The sequence below is a fragment of the Chlamydotis macqueenii genome, chromosome 18 (assembly GCF_036417535.1).
Source record: "Chlamydotis macqueenii isolate bChlMac1 chromosome 18, bChlMac1.mat, whole genome shotgun sequence".
Lineage (NCBI taxonomy): Eukaryota > Metazoa > Chordata > Aves > Otidiformes > Otididae > Chlamydotis > Chlamydotis macqueenii.
Window position 1 is genome coordinate 7872354 of NC_141573.1, and position 20076 is coordinate 7892429.

At 41.9% G+C, this 20076-nt stretch overlaps 1 protein-coding gene across 1 annotated transcript in view; it reads right to left on the bottom strand.

Annotated features, from left to right (window-relative positions):
• Window positions 1-20076, bottom strand: part of LOC104476946 (uncharacterized) — a 125988-nt gene that overhangs the window by 3494 nt on the left and 102418 nt on the right. Inside the window, exon 67 of the mRNA XM_086762646.1 lies at window positions 369-565. Coding sequence (XP_086618772.1) covers window positions 369-565 — 197 coding nt within the window. The remainder of the gene's footprint in view (window positions 1-368; window positions 566-20076) is intronic.

The following is a 20076-nucleotide window of genomic DNA, read 5'->3' on the forward strand; positions in this document are numbered from 1 at the left end:
CAGGTTACAGCTTAGAGTGGAGCCAATTTTCTACTGTTCACGACAGTGCAGTTGGTCATGTTGGTGACTTTGACCACAGCACTCTTCACGGTGTTTTTTCTCTTCCAAGGCCGCATGCAGCCTAAAGCGTCTGACACTTCTGTGTCCTAGCACCTACTGATATTCAGCCTGTCTTTGACTTTCAAGCCGTAAAGGATACATTTGTTTTTACAGCCTACAATTCTTTCACAGCACACTTTTCCTCTCCCTCCCTCTCTCCCCTCTACCACGAAGACCCATCCCTGTCCTAATCCACTTGCAGGGACCCCAGTTTCCCTTGAAAGTCTCAGTCTTCTCCAGCCATTCAACTTCCCACATTCCCCACGTACTTGGCCTCCTCCAGCTCCTCGGTGCGCTGAATGGCATCCGTCTCGTATTTGGTTCTCCACTGGGCCACTTCACTGTTGGCCTTGGACAGGGCACGCTGCAGCTCCCCCTTGGCTTCCTGCTCCTCCTCATACTGTTCCCGGAGCAAGTCACAGTCGTGGCGAGCAGACTGCAAGGCGTGGGCCAGGGCGTTCTTGGCCTGTGGGGACATTGGGATTGATAGCTGGAATACTTCTCTTGAGGAGCCTCTTAACAGTGAAACTGTCAGTGAAATTAGAATGAGTTTCCCTATAATTAGTCAAATGCAAAGCTGGAGCTGAGGAAGTCCTCATCAATGTATTCTGGAGGATTAGGATGTGCTAGTGGCAGGTGCTCTGGGGACAGTAGTCTGCTGTTTCTGTAAATGTTTCAACATAGGTGGTTGACTCCTGTCTTAGAGGGTATCATCAGAATGTCATGAAAGCCTTGTGGATGACTTCGTCCAGAATCAAAATCATTGTTTCCTTCCCTCTCTAGCTTACAAGTTAGAGTATGTGCATTACTGCTGTTCCCTCCAGTACTACTTGTATTTACGGAAAGAATGTTGAACCACTTTTGGCTTTAAAAGATAAAATACTTTTCCAGATTCAAGTGAGAGTGATGTCACTTGTTGAAAGAATGCTTTCACACTCAGAAAAAATAATTTGATACTACACATCCTACCTTTGTTTCTTCCTCTAGATGTCTCTTGAGTTCCTCAATTTGTTGCGTAAATCCTTGCTTGCCTCTAGAAAGCTGAGAAATCAGAGCATCCTTTTCCTCCACCTGGCGGGAATATTCACCTGGGAAGGGTAAAGTGAAAAACAGGAACTAGACCATTAATTATATTTCTTCCTGTAAACCACTGTGACCAGTAGCTCTGAGATACAAGTTACCATATTGCAGCCCATGCTATCCTCGTCGTGTGCAAGGCCTCCTCCCATTGCACCTCAGGAACAAGGATGTCTCACCTGATTCTGTCTGCAGACGAGCTCTTTGAGTATTGAGGTCATTGATCATGCGCTGATTCTGCTCCTCCTTAGTTTTAATCTCACTCAGCTGGTCTTCCAGAGTGCGACACATCTTCTCCAGATTTGCCTGCAGAGCAAACACAAGGATGGAAAGGAGGTGAACACCTGGACTCTGCCTTGTCCTCACAGCTGAGATTTTTTTTTACCAGAATCTGGCTGGTAGATGTAGCCTACGTGCCACACCTTGGCCCTTGTGAGCATGTTCTACTGCAATGCCATACCTTGGCTTTAGAGACAGACTCCATGTTACTGGCCAAGTCGTCAATCTCCATCTTCAGCTCACTCTTCTCCTTCTCCAGCTTCTGCTTCACTCGTTGCAGGTTGTCAATCTGCTCCCCAAGTTCAGCTGTGCTGTCCGCGTGCTTCTTCCGCAGGGCAGCAGCCGTGGCTTCGTGCTGCAGCGTGGCCTCTTCGAGGTCACGCCGCATCTTCTGAAATTCTGCCTCACGCTTCTTGTTCATCTCAATCTGAGCTGCTGTAGCCCCTCCTGCTTCTTCCAGGCGCTCACTGATCTCCTCCAGCTCCCGTGACAGGTCAGCCCGATGCTTCTCTGCTTTTGCCCGAGATGTTCGCTCTGCCTCAATTTCCTCCTCCAGTTCCTCAATACGAGCCTGGGGAACATTAGGGACCCTTCACACCAATGCCCTCCTGCTACCTGACCTGAGACTGGGTGAAAGAGGAGAAGAAACAGAGACTTGCCTGCAGCTCCTTGATCTTCTTCTGTAATTGCATGCCCAGGGCTTGCTCATCCTCTATTTTGCTCTGGATCTGGTTGATTTCAAAGTCTTTCCTTTGGGCAAAGCAAACTGCGTTAGAGCCCAAAGGAAAAAGACAAGTGCACCAGCCCAGCACTCAGGTGCCCCACAGCCACACTTACTTCTTCAGCTTCTCATCCAGCTGCTGCTTGTCATTTTCCAAATCCATTATGCTGTCATGGGCCAGCTTCAGGTCTCCTTCGAGTTTCCTCTTAGCTCTCTCAAGGTCCATGCGCAGTTTCTTCTCCTGTTCCAGGGACCCTTCCAGCTAAACACAAGACGACCATCAGTGCTCTGCCAGCCAGCTCTAACTCCGTACCTGCCCTGTTCTTGCTGCAGGCCTGTGTGCTTACATCGTCCACTTGCTGCTCCAGCTTGGTTTTGGCTTTGGTCAGAGTATTGACTTTGTCCTCTTCTGCCTGCAGGTCATCCAGTGTCTGCTGATGGGCCTCTTGGAGGGCTTTCTTCTCTTTTGTCAGCTTCGCAATTGTCTCATCCAGAGCTGACATCTCCTCTGTGAGGTTTTTCACCTGCCGATTGTAAGAACATGACAAAAGGCATCACTGCTAGTGCAGTCACCTTTTCACTTTGCCGTGCTTAGCCAGGAGCTTGCGTGTTTATTAGGCTACCTAGTTGCCCCACTGTGATGGTCCTGGTATCTTCCAAACCTAGCTTCATCCTGAAGATGCCAGGCCATTGTGGGAGGCACCTGTCCCTTCACCCTTTATAGACTCCTTGTGTGCATACCTTGTTTTCAGTGGCATGCTTTTCCTTCTCCACTTTGGCCAACGTTAACTCAAGGTCATCAATGTCTTTCTTCAGCTCTGAACATTCATCCTCCAGTTTCCTCTTCTTGGCTGTCAGCTCGGCATTAATTTCCTCCTCGTCCTCAGCCCTTTCAGTCACCTCCTTAATTTTGGCTTCCAGCTGGATTTTGGTTTTGATGAGCTGGTCACATCTTTCCTCAGCATCAGCCAGGCTATCTGCTTCCTGTCAGGGAGACACAGATTTTGCTGGGTTGTAGTGTTTTGAAGGTTGTCTGCTCTGTCTTTTCTATCACTGAGGAGGCATGTCTTAAAATGGAGGCTGAACCTGGCCTTCCACTCCAGCAACTGGAAGATCTTGCCTGGTATCTGCTGGGAAACCTGTTCATCTGGTGTCAACATTGATTCCAAATTTTTTTTATATCTCTTAAAAATGTCACACAGAGAGGGTAGCTATGGGCATATCTCATGCACTCACAAGAATGACAGAGGAGTAGTCATTTCAATTACTAGTTTCAGCAGGAGCAAGGCCTTGGAGTCTTTTTTTTTCCCAACAGAAATAGTATTTTGTAGCTGCTTCTTTTTAATTGACTCGTAATAATCCTTATAATATTTGGGAATTAAAAGCTTTGTGAGAAAAATTTATTGGAGAAAGTGGTGTTTCGTTTGCTATGAAGAAACTGCCTTCTCCTAGTTGAGTTTGAATGGGAAGTATCCGTGTTTCTGGATGTAATCAAGGCCCCCTAGTGTAGCTGTACGTAGGAAAAGTGTGTCCTCCTCCGCTTTGCCTTTACTCTGTTCAACAGATACACTGCTTTGAAAGTTGAGGAGATGGAGATACTTCCCTTCCAGTTCACAGCTCTCTGCTGTGGATTACATGTTAGCTAGTGTTACTTGGCTCTTTCCTGAGACTGCAGGAATGCCGAGTCTCATGTGGGGCTGCCACGAGACTCACTATGCCCCTGCCAGTGCCTGTTTCCTCAGTCTTGGAGTGCCTTCGAGTGTGAGATTTTGACTGTTTTCTACCACACGATAGTCAACGCTCCACAAGGCTCTGCTTAGGTAAGAAGCATTCTGGCTGTATATCATTCTTTTCCAGGGACAAGTGAACAGTGATACTCACTGCCTGCACTTGCAGCTGCAGGTCATTTTTCTCCTGCAGTAAGGTCACCATTTTCTCCTCCAGCTCCTTCCTCTTTGCCTCAGACTTTGCAAGCTCTTCCTTGGTTTTCTCAAACTCCTGTTTCATGTTGGCCATCTCCTTCTCAGATTCTGCACTCTTCAGCAAGGGCTTGATCTTGAAGAACAGCTTCATCCAGGGCCAGTGCTTCACATTCATGAATGCACGAACATTGTACTGGATACAGAAGATGGAGTCCCTGGATAAAATTCATATGGCTATTGCATACTCTGTGAGTGGTTAATTTAGACTCAATTAGCCAAGTACCATGAGACCATGATACGTGGCTGAGAAATGTCTACCTCCTCTCCACCATTTTCTGATATTCCACTCTCATCAGGAAGCCCCTGCACCTGGCCTGTGTCATGGTCATAATCGCCGCTAGTTTCTCATCTCTCATCTCCTCCAGCAGACCTATCAGCCCAGCTTTGAAGAACACCTTCACAAAAGGAACATTGTTGAACATCAGTCTCAGGTAGCTCGTAACAGAGGCACAAGGCATTTGAATGCAGCACTTGTTCCTACCTTGGTGTGACCGAATCTGTACTGGGTGTGGTCCACATCGATGGACCCAAGAAGCTTCTCAGAAGCCTTCTTGCTATCCATGAACTGACCTTCTGGGATAGCACTGACATTAAGTACTCTGTATCTGCAGGAGAAAGCGGAACATGAGTAAACCCATATTACAAAAACCACCACTGTGAGTGAATGCCCCAGCCTTCTCAGTAACAGCTGACTGTGTGACCGAGTAATGTCATGTATTAGACACAATCCATTCTTTCAAGACAGTGTAAGTAAAGATTTCGTACTGTTAACTCAGAGTCCAATGGAATCCTGATCTTAAGCCATGTCATACCGTCATGAGCTGATATTGAAATATTTTTAAACTATTACTCAGTTCGTCGTTAAAATATTTGTATTAGAATACTCAATCTGCTCTCAGTAACAGCTCTCAACTGGTCATTTTCAGCAACAGCAGACCCCCTCTTTGATAGGGACAGACTTCCTTAATGACAGTTCAGAGATATTTTTAGGACCCTGGGTGGAAACATGTATTGTTGGTCAAATTTGTGGCTACGTGAAGGAAACTTTTATGTGACATCATTTTATTCCAGTAGTAGACTACTGTAATGTGATTTGGTTACAGACCATATACACTAAACTTTGTAGTAAATAAGATGCTTAAGTAATTTCAGAAGCTATGGAACAGGAAAAGAATGGGCAGAAAGGAGAAGCACTCTTACCTTTGTTTGAAGTCAGCATACAGGACTCTGCTGGGGAATCCTTTCCTGCAAATTCTGATCCCTTCCAGCACCCCGTTACACCGCAGCTGATGCAGCACCAGCTCATGCTCCATGGCACCTAACAAACACCACCATTAGTGACTTCCCCGTTGTTTGATACTCAGGAGAGGAGCTTCTGTGGCTTAACTTCTCCTTCTATGGGATCCCCTTACCGGGTGTTTTTGTTTCATTTGGGATGATGCATCGTACAAAATGGGGGTGAGTGCTGCGTAGATTTGTCATCAGCTTGTTTAAATTCTCCTGTGAGATTACAAGGTAAAGTTCGGATCAACAAAAGAAAGATCTCCATCCTTGCAGCTCCATGTATTTCATCCATGGAAAGGAGTTAATAATTTGTCATATTTAAACAAGAGAGCAAAATTTCCATATTAATGCTTATGCCTTCATCCATCTTTCACTGTTGAACATTACTATTAAAAGGAAATATAATTTGGTTACTATGTCGTAATAATTTGTTATTTACTAAAACTGGGATCTAACTCATTTGATACCCTGACACTCATGGCTTGGAAATTCGTAAACAATTCCCTGTATTTACTTTCCTGAATGAATATACTATGTATGCTTTTACCTCTGATAATCTTAAAGCCACCCACTCTGTTTTAAAGAACTGCTCCATTACTTGTGAATCATGCATGACAGCAGTCCTGAAATATTCAGAAGTCCAAAGTCTCAGTTTTGGTAAAACATTCTGAACTTTGTGCAATAGCTAAAAGGAACTTACCTATTTCAGTGTAATATTTAGCTTAAAAAATTGAGGTGTACAAAAAAGGATCTGAATGACAACATCCTCAACAATTTGAAAGAATTTTCATTTTGATATAGTAATGAGAGAATATCATTCCATGTTAAAAAGAGAAGAAACTAGTCCATCATTTAAATTGAAAGAAAATTTACCTGTAGTACTTAATCTCCTTCACCCTCTTGCTATAGGATTTCAAGAGTTATAACATTTCCTTTCACATTTTAAATGCACTTTCTTCAAGTAGAAAGAGACCAAGTGAGGGAACTGGTACGTACTCGGAAAAGAGCTGAGACAGTCTGGAAAGAGGAACCCTTCTTCTTGCCACCTTTTTTGCCACCACCCTCTGTAGATGATAGAAGGCAAAAACAGTATTAAAATGTTGATATTGAACTACAGAACAGAAAGCAATGTTTAAACATTTAGGTTTTCCTGTTTGATTTGCTGTCAATATTTTCCCACATTGAAAACATAGTTTTCACAGAGCTGACCTGCATCTGCTCCACCATAGTTGGCAAAGAGTAAGGCCAGTGTCTTCACAGATGCTTTCTGGTACAGCCCAATGACAGTTTCATTCAGAGGGTCCTTGTTCTTTTCCAGCCAGCCAGTGATGTTGTAGTCCACTGTGCCAGCGTAGTGTATCAGAGAGAAGTGGGCCTCTGTCTTGCCTTTGGTAGGCTTGGGCTTCTGGAAGTTTGCAGACTTGCCCAGATGCTGGTCATAGAGCTTGTTCTTGAAAGAGGTGTCAGTTGCCTTGGGGAACATGCACTCCTCTTCCAGGATGGAGAAGATGCCCATGGGCTGGAAAATATTACAACAGATAAGAGGGAGACACAGATTCCTTGGTTGAAAAGATGCTCATATTAGGACAGAAAGCTGTGAAACAAATCAGAAGATAAGGTTGCTTCTGTTCTTTTCTAGATAATATGTCAGAAAATTAACTGAAGTTTATCATTTTTCACCCTTGGTGTTTCACCTTTACTTGTGGAACTACCTTTAACCATTACTGGCAACATTACAAGTTACAGAAATACAAAGCATTTTAATAACTGAAATTTATCATTTTAATCCAGAAAGAAACAAATTCTTTATGTATTCCTCAATAACTAGAGAATTCCAACATTAATGCAGCTTAATAGGAAGGATACCTTCTCAATCAGCTCAATGCAGGCAGCCAGGTCCATCCCAAAGTCAATGAATGTCCATTCAATTCCCTCCTTCTTGTACTCCTCCTGCTCCAGCACGAACATGTGGTGGTTGAAGAACTGTTGCAGTTTCTCATTGGTGAAGTTGATGCACAGCTGCTCAAAGCTATTGAACTGCCAAATGTAAAAAAAAAGATTCAACGTTTTCAAGGTTCATCCATCACCACAAGGATTTTCCCCGTGTAGTTCTTATCATCCTTGTGCCTCCAGACAAATACAAGGCCCCTTCCCCATCTGTTCTCCCAGAAATCCTTCAGTGGTGCTGTACTTACATTCTGAAGAGAGAAGAGACTTCTATTTCATTGTATTGTAGAGGTTTTTTTTCATTTGTTATCAGTATATATGATATGGATACTTTAATTATGGTAATTATACCTTATTTAAAGGGATAAGGGATAATTTGCTTAATTCTAAAGCAAATCTAGTAAATAACTTCAGCACACTTTCTCCTATCAGAACAAATTTATTACTAGACTCTGACTCTCCCAGAACCGTGATGAGGAAAACTGCCTATCCAAATATTTTTCTGCTCTTAAGAGAGTGGCTTTAGATATTTCCATGTGCTTGTATGGAACCTTTTGGGGTTCTTTCGCCAACAATGTCAGCATTTCCTAATCTCTTCCACCAACAGAATTAACATTTCTAATCTCTACATATTTTCCACATCTTTGGCCTATATAACTTTGTCACAAATTTCTTCATCTGTGTTTTTTTTTTTAACTAAGCTTAACGTTCTTGCATGCTGTGGTACAAGTTTCTTTCCTATTAAGATCTAATGATTGAAAAGGCCAATCTCTTAATGAAAACTCCTGTTCATTGTATTTTTTACAAAAAAATCTGACTCTTCGTGAAAGAAGTCTTAGAATTTTCTAAACCCCCATTGTTCCATTCATGAAGCTGTTGTGAAATCCCTGTTCCTTACATCAAAGATCTCGAAGCCAGCAATGTCCAGGACACCAATGAAGTACTGTCTGGGCTGCTTGGTATCCAGCTGTTGGTTGATGCGAATAACCATCCACAAGAACATCCTTTCATAGACAGCTTTTGCAAGAGCACCTACAGCATTGTGCACCTAAAGCAAAGGGGAAATGCACTAAAGTTACTGGACAGATAAATTTTAAGGAATCTTAGCTGTCTGAAGATAAATTCTCAAGTATGCACATGCATTCCTAGTAACCAATTATGTTACCTGCTCCACAGTTTGACCTTTGGTCACAAATTCATTCCCAACTTTGACTCGGGGATAACACAGGGCTTTGAGCAGGTCAGCTGAGTTCAGACCCATCAGGTAGGCAGCCTTGTCAGCAACTGGAAGACGAGAGAGACAAGAGACAGAGAAAAAAAATTATCAATGGACAAGGACTGGAATTTGATCGATGGATGTGTGTCTCAGAAAAGACACCAATGTTCAAAATTCTGGATTGCAAATCTTTTAATGTAGTATCACAGAAAGCATAGTGAACACAGGAAAGCTATTAAAACCAATATTGTTTGTTTGGGTTTTTTTAAATACTTATCAGTAAGAAACCTTTCCTTGAATATTTTAACTGTATTTATAAACTTAAACAATGCTTTTAATAACTTTCACTTCAAAAACACATGGCATCTTAGTCAAGATCTAAGAAAGCTCAAATATTGAAATAGACCACAGTCTGCACTGCCAACAGCAGAAGTATGTATGTTGCAGAGCTGATTCTAGAGCCTATGTATGAAATTAGGGAAGCTGCCTCTTCAAAAGAGCTTGTCAAAACCCTCTGCATGCTAAATAGAAAAATGCATTATAATAGGCTGTTCAAAACCTAACTGAAGCAGTACCATTCAATAAGATAAGTGAGGGATAAGAGAATCAGATCCATAAGCTTCATGGACACTAAAAGAAACATGACTAAGTTTTCACTTGGTTAATCTATAGATTTTTTCCTCTCTAAATATCTTCCTAAAACTAATCTCTCTATTCAGAAGTCAATTACTAAGGACCTTCTGTGCCATCAGGCTCTGCCTGCTCCTCTCTTTGCTTCTGCTTGAACTTCAGGTTCCCGTAGTGCATGACAGCCCCTGTCAGCTTGTAGATGGCAGTCTTTTCATCAGGAGTGAAGCCCAGGATGTCAATGGCACTCTGCAGTCAAAAAAAAAAAAATGAAGTTAAAGCATTGCCTAACAACCTTAACAATCTCAATAATAATACTTCTTTGATTGTACTTACATCTGTAGCCATCAGCTCCTCCTGGTCATCAATACTTGGAACAGTGACCTCACCTTGACTGACAAAGTGGTAATCATAAGGGTTGGTGGTAATGAGGAGCATGTCTGAAACAGGAAAAGGCACGGGCTTAGTTTTGCCAACCAAGTAATAGATGGAACTGTTGCTCAGTGATCATCCTCAAAAAGACATAATGATCTTTCCTACCTATTAGCTCCGGCTTCTTGTTGGAGGTGATCTGATAAAATATGTGGTAGCTTCTTTCTGCCTTGAGCTGGAAAGTGACTCTGGACTTCTCCAGCAGATCTGGCAAGGAAGGTAGAAAGAGTTAGGTGCAGGAATGCACGTGGAGGTGGGAATCTGGAAAGGAACGGGATCAGGCCAGGGGAGTCTCTTACAAGTTTCAATGTCAGCAGAAGCCAGTTTGCCTGTGGCTCCAAAGTGGATTCTGATGAATTTGCCCTGTTAAGGAGCAGAAGCAATATTTCAGCCTGGATGGGTTCTTCCGACATCCCCTTTATGTGAAATACTGCCCTGGCCATCACTTGTTGCGTAATGAGAGGGAGAGACTTTGTCTAAAGCAACAACTTACAAAGCGTGAGGAGTTGTCGTTCCTCACGGTCTTGGCATTTCCAAAGGCCTCCAGCAGTGGGTTGGCGCTGATGATTTGATCCTCAAGCGTTCCCTGCAGGACGATAATTATTGCTGGTCATCCTCTCCAAAAATCACATCAGGAACAGAGGAAAGCACTGATTCAAGCCAGCATCTATTAATTGACCTGCATTTTGCCTGACTGCTCTTCCTTCTTCTTATCCCCACTGGCTGCAATTGTTGCAAAGTACTGGATGACACGCTTTGTGTTCACAGTCTTCCCTGCCCCGGATTCTCCGCTGTCAAACCAAAGAGAGAAGCAGAGAGCGTGTGGTCAGGCAGGAGGTCCCTTGGCACCTGGCAGCCCCACAGAGACCCGAGCAGGGATGTACATACGTGATCAGGATCGACTGGTTCTCGCGATCTGTGAAAAAGGCAGAAAGAGTTTTCTTAGTGCTCCTCAACTGCAGAGAAATCAAAATTTATGAAAGAAACTAACTGTGAACTGAAGTTTCATTAAGAGTTCAGGAACACTAGATAGCCCAGTAGATTTCCAATTAAAATGCCCTGGAAATATATAACTTAATCCCTCTCAGGATTTTTTGAAGTTTCCCCAATAAAAAAAAAAAAATAAATCTTATTTGGATATAGATGCAGAATAAAATACACTAGATTCTTTTTAAGATAATTCTCTTTATACCAAGATCAATATTTCTGTATATAAGAAAGAACCAATAGCAGATATTGTTTTGTAATGTAAATATGATTAAAGTGAATAAAACATGTAATGAAAATGAATTGACACTTTTCGGGGACTCAAGAGCTTTCCAAGTTCAGATTATAGGCCCTCCTGAGTTCAAGGATTTTTCGAGCCAGGCATACATATAATTATATGTAATGGTTTAGGTAGACTTTGCATGAATTAATCTCCTTCCTTTAGTCATTGAAATAGACATTTAAGACACACGATTTTCTTTCATAAAGAACATCCAGAACACAAGTATGTTGCATGCAATTTGTGATTCCCTTTGCCTTTTACAAAGTTGTTTCAACTGATTGTTGTTGTAATGCTTCCTAGCTGTTCAAATGTTAAACAGAATGAAAGAAGGAGTTCTGATTTTACTTTCTGTACAACGCTTGATTTCCATACAACTCTTGATTTTACAAATTTCTGTTATGTATCATCTCAATTTTCTCATCTCCATCATCAAACTGTCCTTACCTACTGTCCTAGTTCTGGCTAGGATAGAGTTAATATTCACCTGAGCTGGGAGGAGAACCGGAGCTGGTGGCCACAGTTGGGTTTTTTTTTGAGATGAAACAAAAACTAAACTACCACACCAACTTGTTATTCATACTAAATTTATTTCAAGTCTATGAATATTGTTTTGTCCCTCATGAACTTTTCCAGGTCCACTATCTCCTTTTTTAATGTGAGATAACCAGAACTGACTGCATTATTGAAAATGTCAACGGTCTGCTTTTTAATGGAATATGGTATCATGGAACTATTGCTCTGTTTCTCTGTTTTGTTTTGTTTTTTTTTTCTCACCCCGAAAGTAATTCCTGAAGTTCATATTGTTTTCTTCTGTTCTAATGAGCACTAAGCTGAAATTTCTGTAGCATTATTCATTGCAAGTCTGAGATCTTGATTCTTGACAGGTAATAGCCATTTCTTAGCTAATTATTCTGCCAATCTTCCATTTTCCATTGCATCTCTTGCCTTTTAGGCTCTGTCTCCTTCATCTGACAATCCCTTAACCTTTGGGGTTCTAAGGTAGCAAAACAGCTCTGATTGATAGTGCACTTATTTGGATTTGAAACTTCAAGTTATAGTGATTCTTTCTTACTTTCTGATATGGATATTATGTTAGTAATGTTTGATTCCATGCTTTTCATTAAGATACAGCACCAACGCTTCTGTAGCATTGCTAATTCTGTTTTCCATCAGACTTTTTACTCTGCAATTACAAAACTTAATTTCTAGACTTCCCTCTACAGTATTCCCAGTGTTCTTTCTGTACTATTTATCTCATTCTAGGTCACTCAGCTAATATATATGATGTAAACATGACTCTATATGTTGAAAGATTATCTGCAGATAAAAGGATTTTTCCTTAAGTGCATAATACAATATCATTTGAAGGGATATCAAGCAACTCACCAGTCAGCATGAACTGATAGGCGTTGTCAGAGATGGAGAAGATGTGTGGAGGGGCCTCCTGGCGCTTCTTGCCTCGGTAGGCCAACACCACCTCCGGGTTGTACACCGGCAGCCACTTGTAGGGGTTGACGGTGACGCAGAAGAGACCCGAGTAGGTCTGCGAGGAAGGGAGACAGCACGTTGGCTTCCACTTAGCCCAGCAGAGCAGTTCCTCCCAGCTACCCAAGGGAAGAGTGCTGCTGGTACTTACGTAGATCATCCAGGCTGCATAACGCTCTTTGAGGTTGTACAGCACAGCGGGTTCGTGGAGGTGGGTCATCATGGCCATGTCCTCAATTTTATCGTACTTGGGAGGGTTCATGGCAAAGATTTGATCTTCCTTCACGGTCAGGGTCTGCCAAGGGAGAAAGGCTGATATATGTCAGTTAAGAGCCCAAAGTGGGAATTAAATTATGTTCTCAAGTCTTGCATTTTCCTTACCTCTCCAGCTTCAGTCTGGACAGTGACCTTCCCTCCTTCTCTGCTCTGGATTGTACCTTTCACAAAAGATTCCTTAGGATGGGCCACAAAGACTGATGACTTGGCATCGAAAGGCTTGTTCTGGGCCTCTATTCTCTCCTTTTCTGACTTTCGGAGGTAAGGAGCCGCCTCCCCAAAGACGGCCATCTCAGAGTCTGGAGAAGTCATGTCTGCACTTTACTGAAGACAAGTCAGCAGAAGACTCTGAGGGAGAGAGAAGACACTTTCCATCAGTTAGAAAATAGTTTTCCGTGCCAGTGATGAAATCCCGTATTGTTTCTATCTTTCCAGTATTTAAACCTGTGCATAATTTTCAACACACCTTTTGAAAGGTGGTTTTGATTTGAACACCTAAGTACTTAGATTGCACTTGAGAATGAGACAGCATTCTAAATTTTAGTCTTCTAATGTGAATATAATTTTTAATATTGACTATAATTTTGCAATATTGTCATAGTAGTAGATGTTTTGCCATTTTTCTATTGGTATACTGAAGAACTAAACCTAAAGCAAATCTGTTGCCCTTATTTATCAGCCATGAGTCTCACTGCCCATGACCTGTGGAAAGTGAATTTACATACTTTCACACTGTATACATCTTATCAGGATCAGTCCAATCTTTTCTGCAATGAGTATGAATATGAAAAATGGAGAATGAATGTAGTTAAATTGCCTCAAAGGTAACTGGACTAACAGTTAATAACTTAGCGTGTTGCCTGTCATGACATCAGAGGTTATAAATCAGTCGCTAGTATATTAACAAGTTGGTAGCTTTCTCCTTATGTTCCATAGTATTACAGAGATAAATTTTAAGTTGGAAAACAAAAGATGCTATGAAAAGCCAACTGAAAATTTCAACTATTAGAATCAAGCCCTCCCTACTGGTTAACAGAATAAGCAATCAGAATGCAGTGAGACATACAAGATAAAGAGAAATTGCTCAGTCTCTTCAATCCTGCACAACCCATACACTTACCTTGAAACTTTCAGCGAGGGCAGGCAAAATAGTCCCAAGGAGATTTTATAGAGTCTGCTATGCAGATGCTCTGGATTCTTCCTCTTTCTTCGGTCAAAGCATTTTTGGCCAACCTTCTTTGGCAAAGCATTGTTTGGCAGACCTACCTAAAGACATAATTGTCATTTGATTTGACTAGATATAATTAGAAATTTTTTATATCTTACCAACTGTGTGGCTATATCTACTATAAATAATTTGACAAGAGAATTAAGGAGGGAATCTTGATCAGTTAAGGCACTTAGAGAACTTGGATGCAGGACTTACGGATTGTGCTGACATATTTCTGGGTGACTTTCTGATCCATCCAGGATAGATTGTTTGGTAAGCAGTGCTGCAACAATTCAAACTATACAATGCAGGTAGCAGCTTTCATCTTCTTCACATGATGCTGTGAGGTTTATAAAGAAGTACTTGAAAAATAACAGCATACTGAAACCTACAAATCATTGTGACTAAAACCAAGGTGTTTTTCTTAAAAACAGAAAACCTGAAACCTATTGCAGCTCAGATTCCTCCAGGAGTAATATATCAACTCTTGAAATACATCTCATGTATAGAGTGCTTAGAGGTAATTTCCAAAGTCTTTAGATAAATACAGATGCCGAAGGATATAAAGATATTATAAAGATAAATATAAGGCTATATTATATTTAAAAGATGTTATGTTTAAAAGATACTAAATTTCACAGAAAGGTGAGTTATCTAAAGGCAGTCTGCATGTCCCTAATAATGAATAAGGAGTTGCAAATTGTTGTGGCATCTACTATGTAACATATGAGAACAAAGCCTCAAAAGATGTGTTCTGATTTTAACAGCTAAAAGTGACAACATCCTCATGTCTGTAAAAAAAGGAAGTGTTTTCAATTCAGCAGAAAGAATATATTCCTGGTTTACAGAGTTCAGCCAGAGGAAATATGTAACAACTCTTTCATGAGCTGCTTTAAATTGTGTCAGACCTAAACACATTCTTCCCCTGGTCATTGGCATTTAGGTTATTAAAAGAGCTCAGCGGATAACACGTGCATGGATCTGATGTAATATCCAGCATCAGGCAATGTCCTGTGCTTGTAAAGCCCTTTCCAAGGAGGGCTGCAGCACTGCAGTGCCCGCCTTGTTGGAGCCCAAATCCAGAGCTCACCGCTGAGCTCCAGGCACAGGGCACGAGGAGGCTGATGGAAACACCCTGCCCCTGCCCAGGAGGAGCCCAGAGCCGGTCAGTGGGACATGGTGAGCACAGGGCTGCATCTGAAGTCCTGCCTCTCTGGGGAGCAGGCACTAAGGGGTGCTGGTGGGGGCACCTCCATCCAGCGGGACCCAGAGCACAGCTGTGCTCCCCAGTGTGGGGTCAGCAGGTGTTGCTCTGAGGGGCTCTTGCAGCTGAATCCCCGCAGTGCTGGGGTGACACGTGCTGTCCAGCAGCCCAGCAGCTATCAGCCCTGGTCAAGAAGGGGAGAGGGGGACCTTGGCAGCACACAGCCCAGGGCTAGGAAGACAAGGCACGAAGAGCAAGGGATGGCTGAGGCCTCTCCCAGAACGTGAGAGCTGGAGGTTTTCTCCCCTCAGGTTGGGAAGTGAAAATCTTTGACTTCCCATGGTCAATGACAAAGCCTCAGTAGAAGTCGTCTGAGTTTTTGCTGTTGTATTGTCTAGGTTGTGGAGCTAGCTGTGTAACAGGCAGGAGGCACATATCCAGGCAGCTCTGAGCAAGCAGACTGCCAAGGGAAGGTCTGGTTTGAAAAGGAAACTGCCAGTGAGTTGAGGTGTCTCCAGGTGTTGACAGTCACTCAGCAGTGCTTTTAAGATGGAGGGCCTCGGTGTAGCATCTGCTCTGCCCACACAAGTCAGCATTAGAAAATACTCTTAGACTCAGACAATGGTAACATTTCCAGTGTGAGACAGCCCACACAATGGAAGAAAAGGAATTGTTCCTTACTTGCCCATCTCCATAACTCCTCCCCTCTGAACAACGCAGTGGGTCAGCAAAGGGAATTTGTAGATCAGCTGGTCACCAGGACCGTGAACTACCAAAGACAGTATAACATAACTAGCACTAAGATCTCTGTACAACTAAAAGGAACAACCATGCCAGTAATGTGGTCTACTTGGTTAAGCAGAGTAGCCCACAGAGAATGAAAAGACATGTTTTAAAATCCAGATAGACAGTGCTGAAACTGCATGGTTCACTCTCCTAGAGCTCTGCATAAGCAGATCCATAACCTTCAGTAGCCTACTGGAGACTTAGACTCTGTTACTGACAGGACTATAGTTTAGACTAATTAATGTTGCTACTTTGACATCCTGCCTTAGCTTACAGAAGACCTTCAGAAAGACTAGCCTTAAAGCAAGGTAATATATCAGAGTTCCCAAACAGACGTTTAGGAATTTGCAGACATACAGTTTGGTTCCTAAGTTTCCTGAAAAGAAGTAGTGTTTCTTCTTCATGAGTGAGTTTAATCTTGTTCTCTATAAAGTATAGCTATGAGGACTTCACTATGCATTTTTTACTTAAATAAAATAAAGATATCAAGACTGTTCATGCTTTGCCTAGATAACAGATAATCAGCAAAAGGAATATAACTGAAAATGTATACATGCATGCCAGAGGAGGAAAACTCAACTGCAACGAGTTTGGAGTTTTTTTTAATATATGAGTTCTTGCTCTAAAATATCTAGAAAGTATTACTGAGGCAGAAAGGAGGCATGTAGAAAGATCCATCTCAGTCCCTCTACAAGCAAGGAGAGTGTCTCTTATCTCCTGCAGGAAGGACCTGAGCAGTGCTGGAACAATGACCAGTATGTAAGAGTGTATTTTGAGGGATTGTAGTTGGTTGTGAGCAGAACACTCATGGATCACAGTTGCTATTTTGTATCATGTAGGAACTTCACACTTTGTGCATCTAAATTGTCTGGTAACTAGGCACTGCAAAAAAATTAAATCAATTTGGTTTGTGTTTTAAACATATGATGAGCACTAGAAGTTGAATGTGCATTGAGTGCACCCTCACAGGCAAGCAAGGCCTATAATAATCTCATTAGGAGACAAATGAACTTTGCTGACATGGGAGAACTTGAAGATTTCCACAAGAGCTAGACTGGTTTAGATGTGTCCATCCAGTAAATGGACCACCCTCACCAGAAGATCTAGAAAGCTGTTAAAATGAAGCGTTCAAAACCTTTCAGGGGTCCCACATAGGCAGAAGTCTCTGGAACCAATTCCTAGCAGTGTGCAGTGTGCATATAGGTGCAGATTACCACTTAAAAAGGAACAAGCTGTTATTAAATTGGACCTCAACTTTCAACTGAGCACTTTTTACTGTTTGTTTTGTCAAGCTCTGCTTTATAACTGAGGGTTTAAAATATCATGGCAAGAAACTGGTATTAAATCACATTTAGGGAGATTCCTAAAAGTTAGCAAAATTGATCATATGGTTATAGACATAGAGGTTTGTCTTTTTCCTTAAAATTCTAATTTCAAAAGTTCTTCAAAAGTGTACCCACCTTTGAGCTGTCCTCACAGACTACACCTAGTGCGCTTGTTTATTTTTCTGTTAGTTAGGTTGTGCAATTAAGGTGATTGCTAATTTATCAGGCCCATTAAGGATATAGGTGTTCAACAGGTTTGAACTGTAAACTACTTCTTATATTATCCCTCCCTATTCTCTTGGAGGGTGGGGGGAGTGAGAGAGAGACTGCGTAGTCTGGTCCCGATCGGGGCTGAACTACGACATTGGCGTTAAACAATTCAATGTTAGTAAAATGAATGACAGTGTAAATTAAGTAAGTCCCACTGGAGCGAACAGTAATTAATACCTTTTGCTCAGTGTTAAGAAAAATAAGACATATTTAACACCTAACATTTCATTTGAAAATGGTAATATCATACAATTTTCTTTTTCTAGTTCTCATCAACAAAAAATTCTCTGCTTTTCCACAGATGCTATTAAAATGCATACATTTTAAGCAAGAAAAAAATGATTGATAGCAATGGCAGCTGTGACAAAGCATATGATGTCGATCACAAGATAGACATGAATTCCCAGTACAGGTTTAGAAAGGAAAGACCTTTGCCACTTGGAACAGATTTGAAGATATTACAAAAGGAAAAGAGATGAAAAGACTATACATGTAAAAGAGACTAAGCTGAAAAGAGTTCATTGCTTCTTTGCCAGTGAGAATGTCTGTGTATGATTGTAATTTGTAGCCATATCCTCTAACGGTTCTTTCTAGAGACTGGTAATGATATTAATGAAAGCTTGCAGGCTGCCTGTCCTTCAAGTCCATGTTCCATAGGACAGGAAACTCCTGCAAAGAAAACTGCAGTGTTTAATTTCCTAGCCACTCAAATGAGTGTTTGTGAAAAGCTTCTGGGCTACACAGAATTTACTTTGCTGTCTTTCTGAAATACTTACGGTATATCACACTATCACGAATGCTAGCTCTTGGTAAAGGATCTGCTGAAAGGAGCAACAATGCCTTAATGCAAAAAGAAAAATTAAATTGATCCTGCCCACCACTAACTTTCTCCCAGTCCTGTTACTGTCTCTGCAAGGCTGGACTCCACTGCAGCGAAAAGCAAAGCACAGCACAATCAAAGAGAGAAGAGACAGAGTGAGAGGAGCCCCCATAAACAGAATGTCCTGCTCAGCATGTGGCATGGGCAAGGTGCTGCGGTATTGACATTTCCCGTGGAGGAGAAGAGACTCAGGCATGCTGAAAATAGAACCATCTTGAGAAAGAGATCAGGCAGCTGCCTGACTCTCTGCCAGCCCTTAAGATATGACTTCTCCTCCATCAGGCTCTGTGTTAACAGATGGAAAGAGAGAATACTCAGAAACCCATCACAGTCAAAGTGAAAATACCTACATAGACATAGATTTCCAGCCTACAGCCAGGCAGAATTTCACAATGAGTTTTACTTTTAGATTTCCATTGTGAGCTGAAAATTCAAATTTATAACATTCCAGCGTGGAAGGAAATTTCACAGTCTAGAAGTGTGATACCATCTTCATTACTTACTCCATGAGTTTCAATGTGGTCATTAGTGGAAAAAAACCTCACGGCCCTTGTTTAGGTGTCAGAACCTCCTGCCAAAAATAAACCTAGGAAAGAGTGATCATAGGCCCCAGATCTTTATGTAGTATTCATCCATTCTGTTTTAGAACTTGAAAGAAGCAATTGAAGAGGAACACTGCTGATTTCTTACATTTGACTAGGGAGGTCTTTGTATCTTCTCTAGGTTAAATCTTACTACAGGTCACTCTGTGGCAGCCAGCAAATTCCAGCAGAGTAGAGAATAAATTGTGAGGTCCTATTTCTTTTTTCACTATAGTACAGCAGTGAAATTCTGTGCAATTTATAATTTGTATATGCTCATCAAATACCTTTGGCAGTCTCATTAGCTTCCACTTTTTCACTAGGTTTCCCAGTACAGTCCCAACAATTTCAGATATGTCTTGGGGAGATTTGTTTCTGTACTAGGGCAGCCGCTCAGTGGGATTAGGAAGTCCTAGTTTATAGATTCATTCCTGTCATAAAGGAATCTCCAGATGTTAGGTAGCATCATGCCCTGTACTGAGAAATTGTGACTCCTGAGATCTGTCATGCAACTTTTCCTGAAGATTGGCTGCTGTGGCATTTATTTCTTACTGTTTGGAGATAATTCATTCAAGTCAATAAGCACCGGTAGATTCCAACGTACCACTGATTGTACTTACATGATGAACATGTTCTCTGATCTATGCCTTTTGAGATTTTACTACTTACACAGTGGTATGACATGCAAAAGATGCAGGTAGAAAGAGATCCAGGGGAATAACAAGATGCACTGCAGAATGAAATTTGGTATAGATAAGTGCATTACTACTGCCACTAGATGAAGATTAAAAGCATCACTCCAAGTGACCTTATGTGCCTCTCAACATGAAGCTCAAAGAATAAAGCAGACAAATCCTGCTGGTGAGCCCGGGGAGACTCGAGAGAACTCAGAGCTGCTGAGCTTCTGCTTTGGTAGGAAACCTCCTCTGTGATCTGGAGAGCAGGCTCAGGTGCCCACAGTGTATCCTGTGCCTGGGGACAGGTCACTTCAGCTGCCCCTCCTCAGGTGTTCGGGCTTCCTGATGTCCCAACCAGGAACTGGGAGGTGCTCAGGGCTTGGGAGGGACCAGAATGTCTGCGTAGATGTGCTGCTCTCTGACAGAGCATGGGCCTGCGTGAACTAAG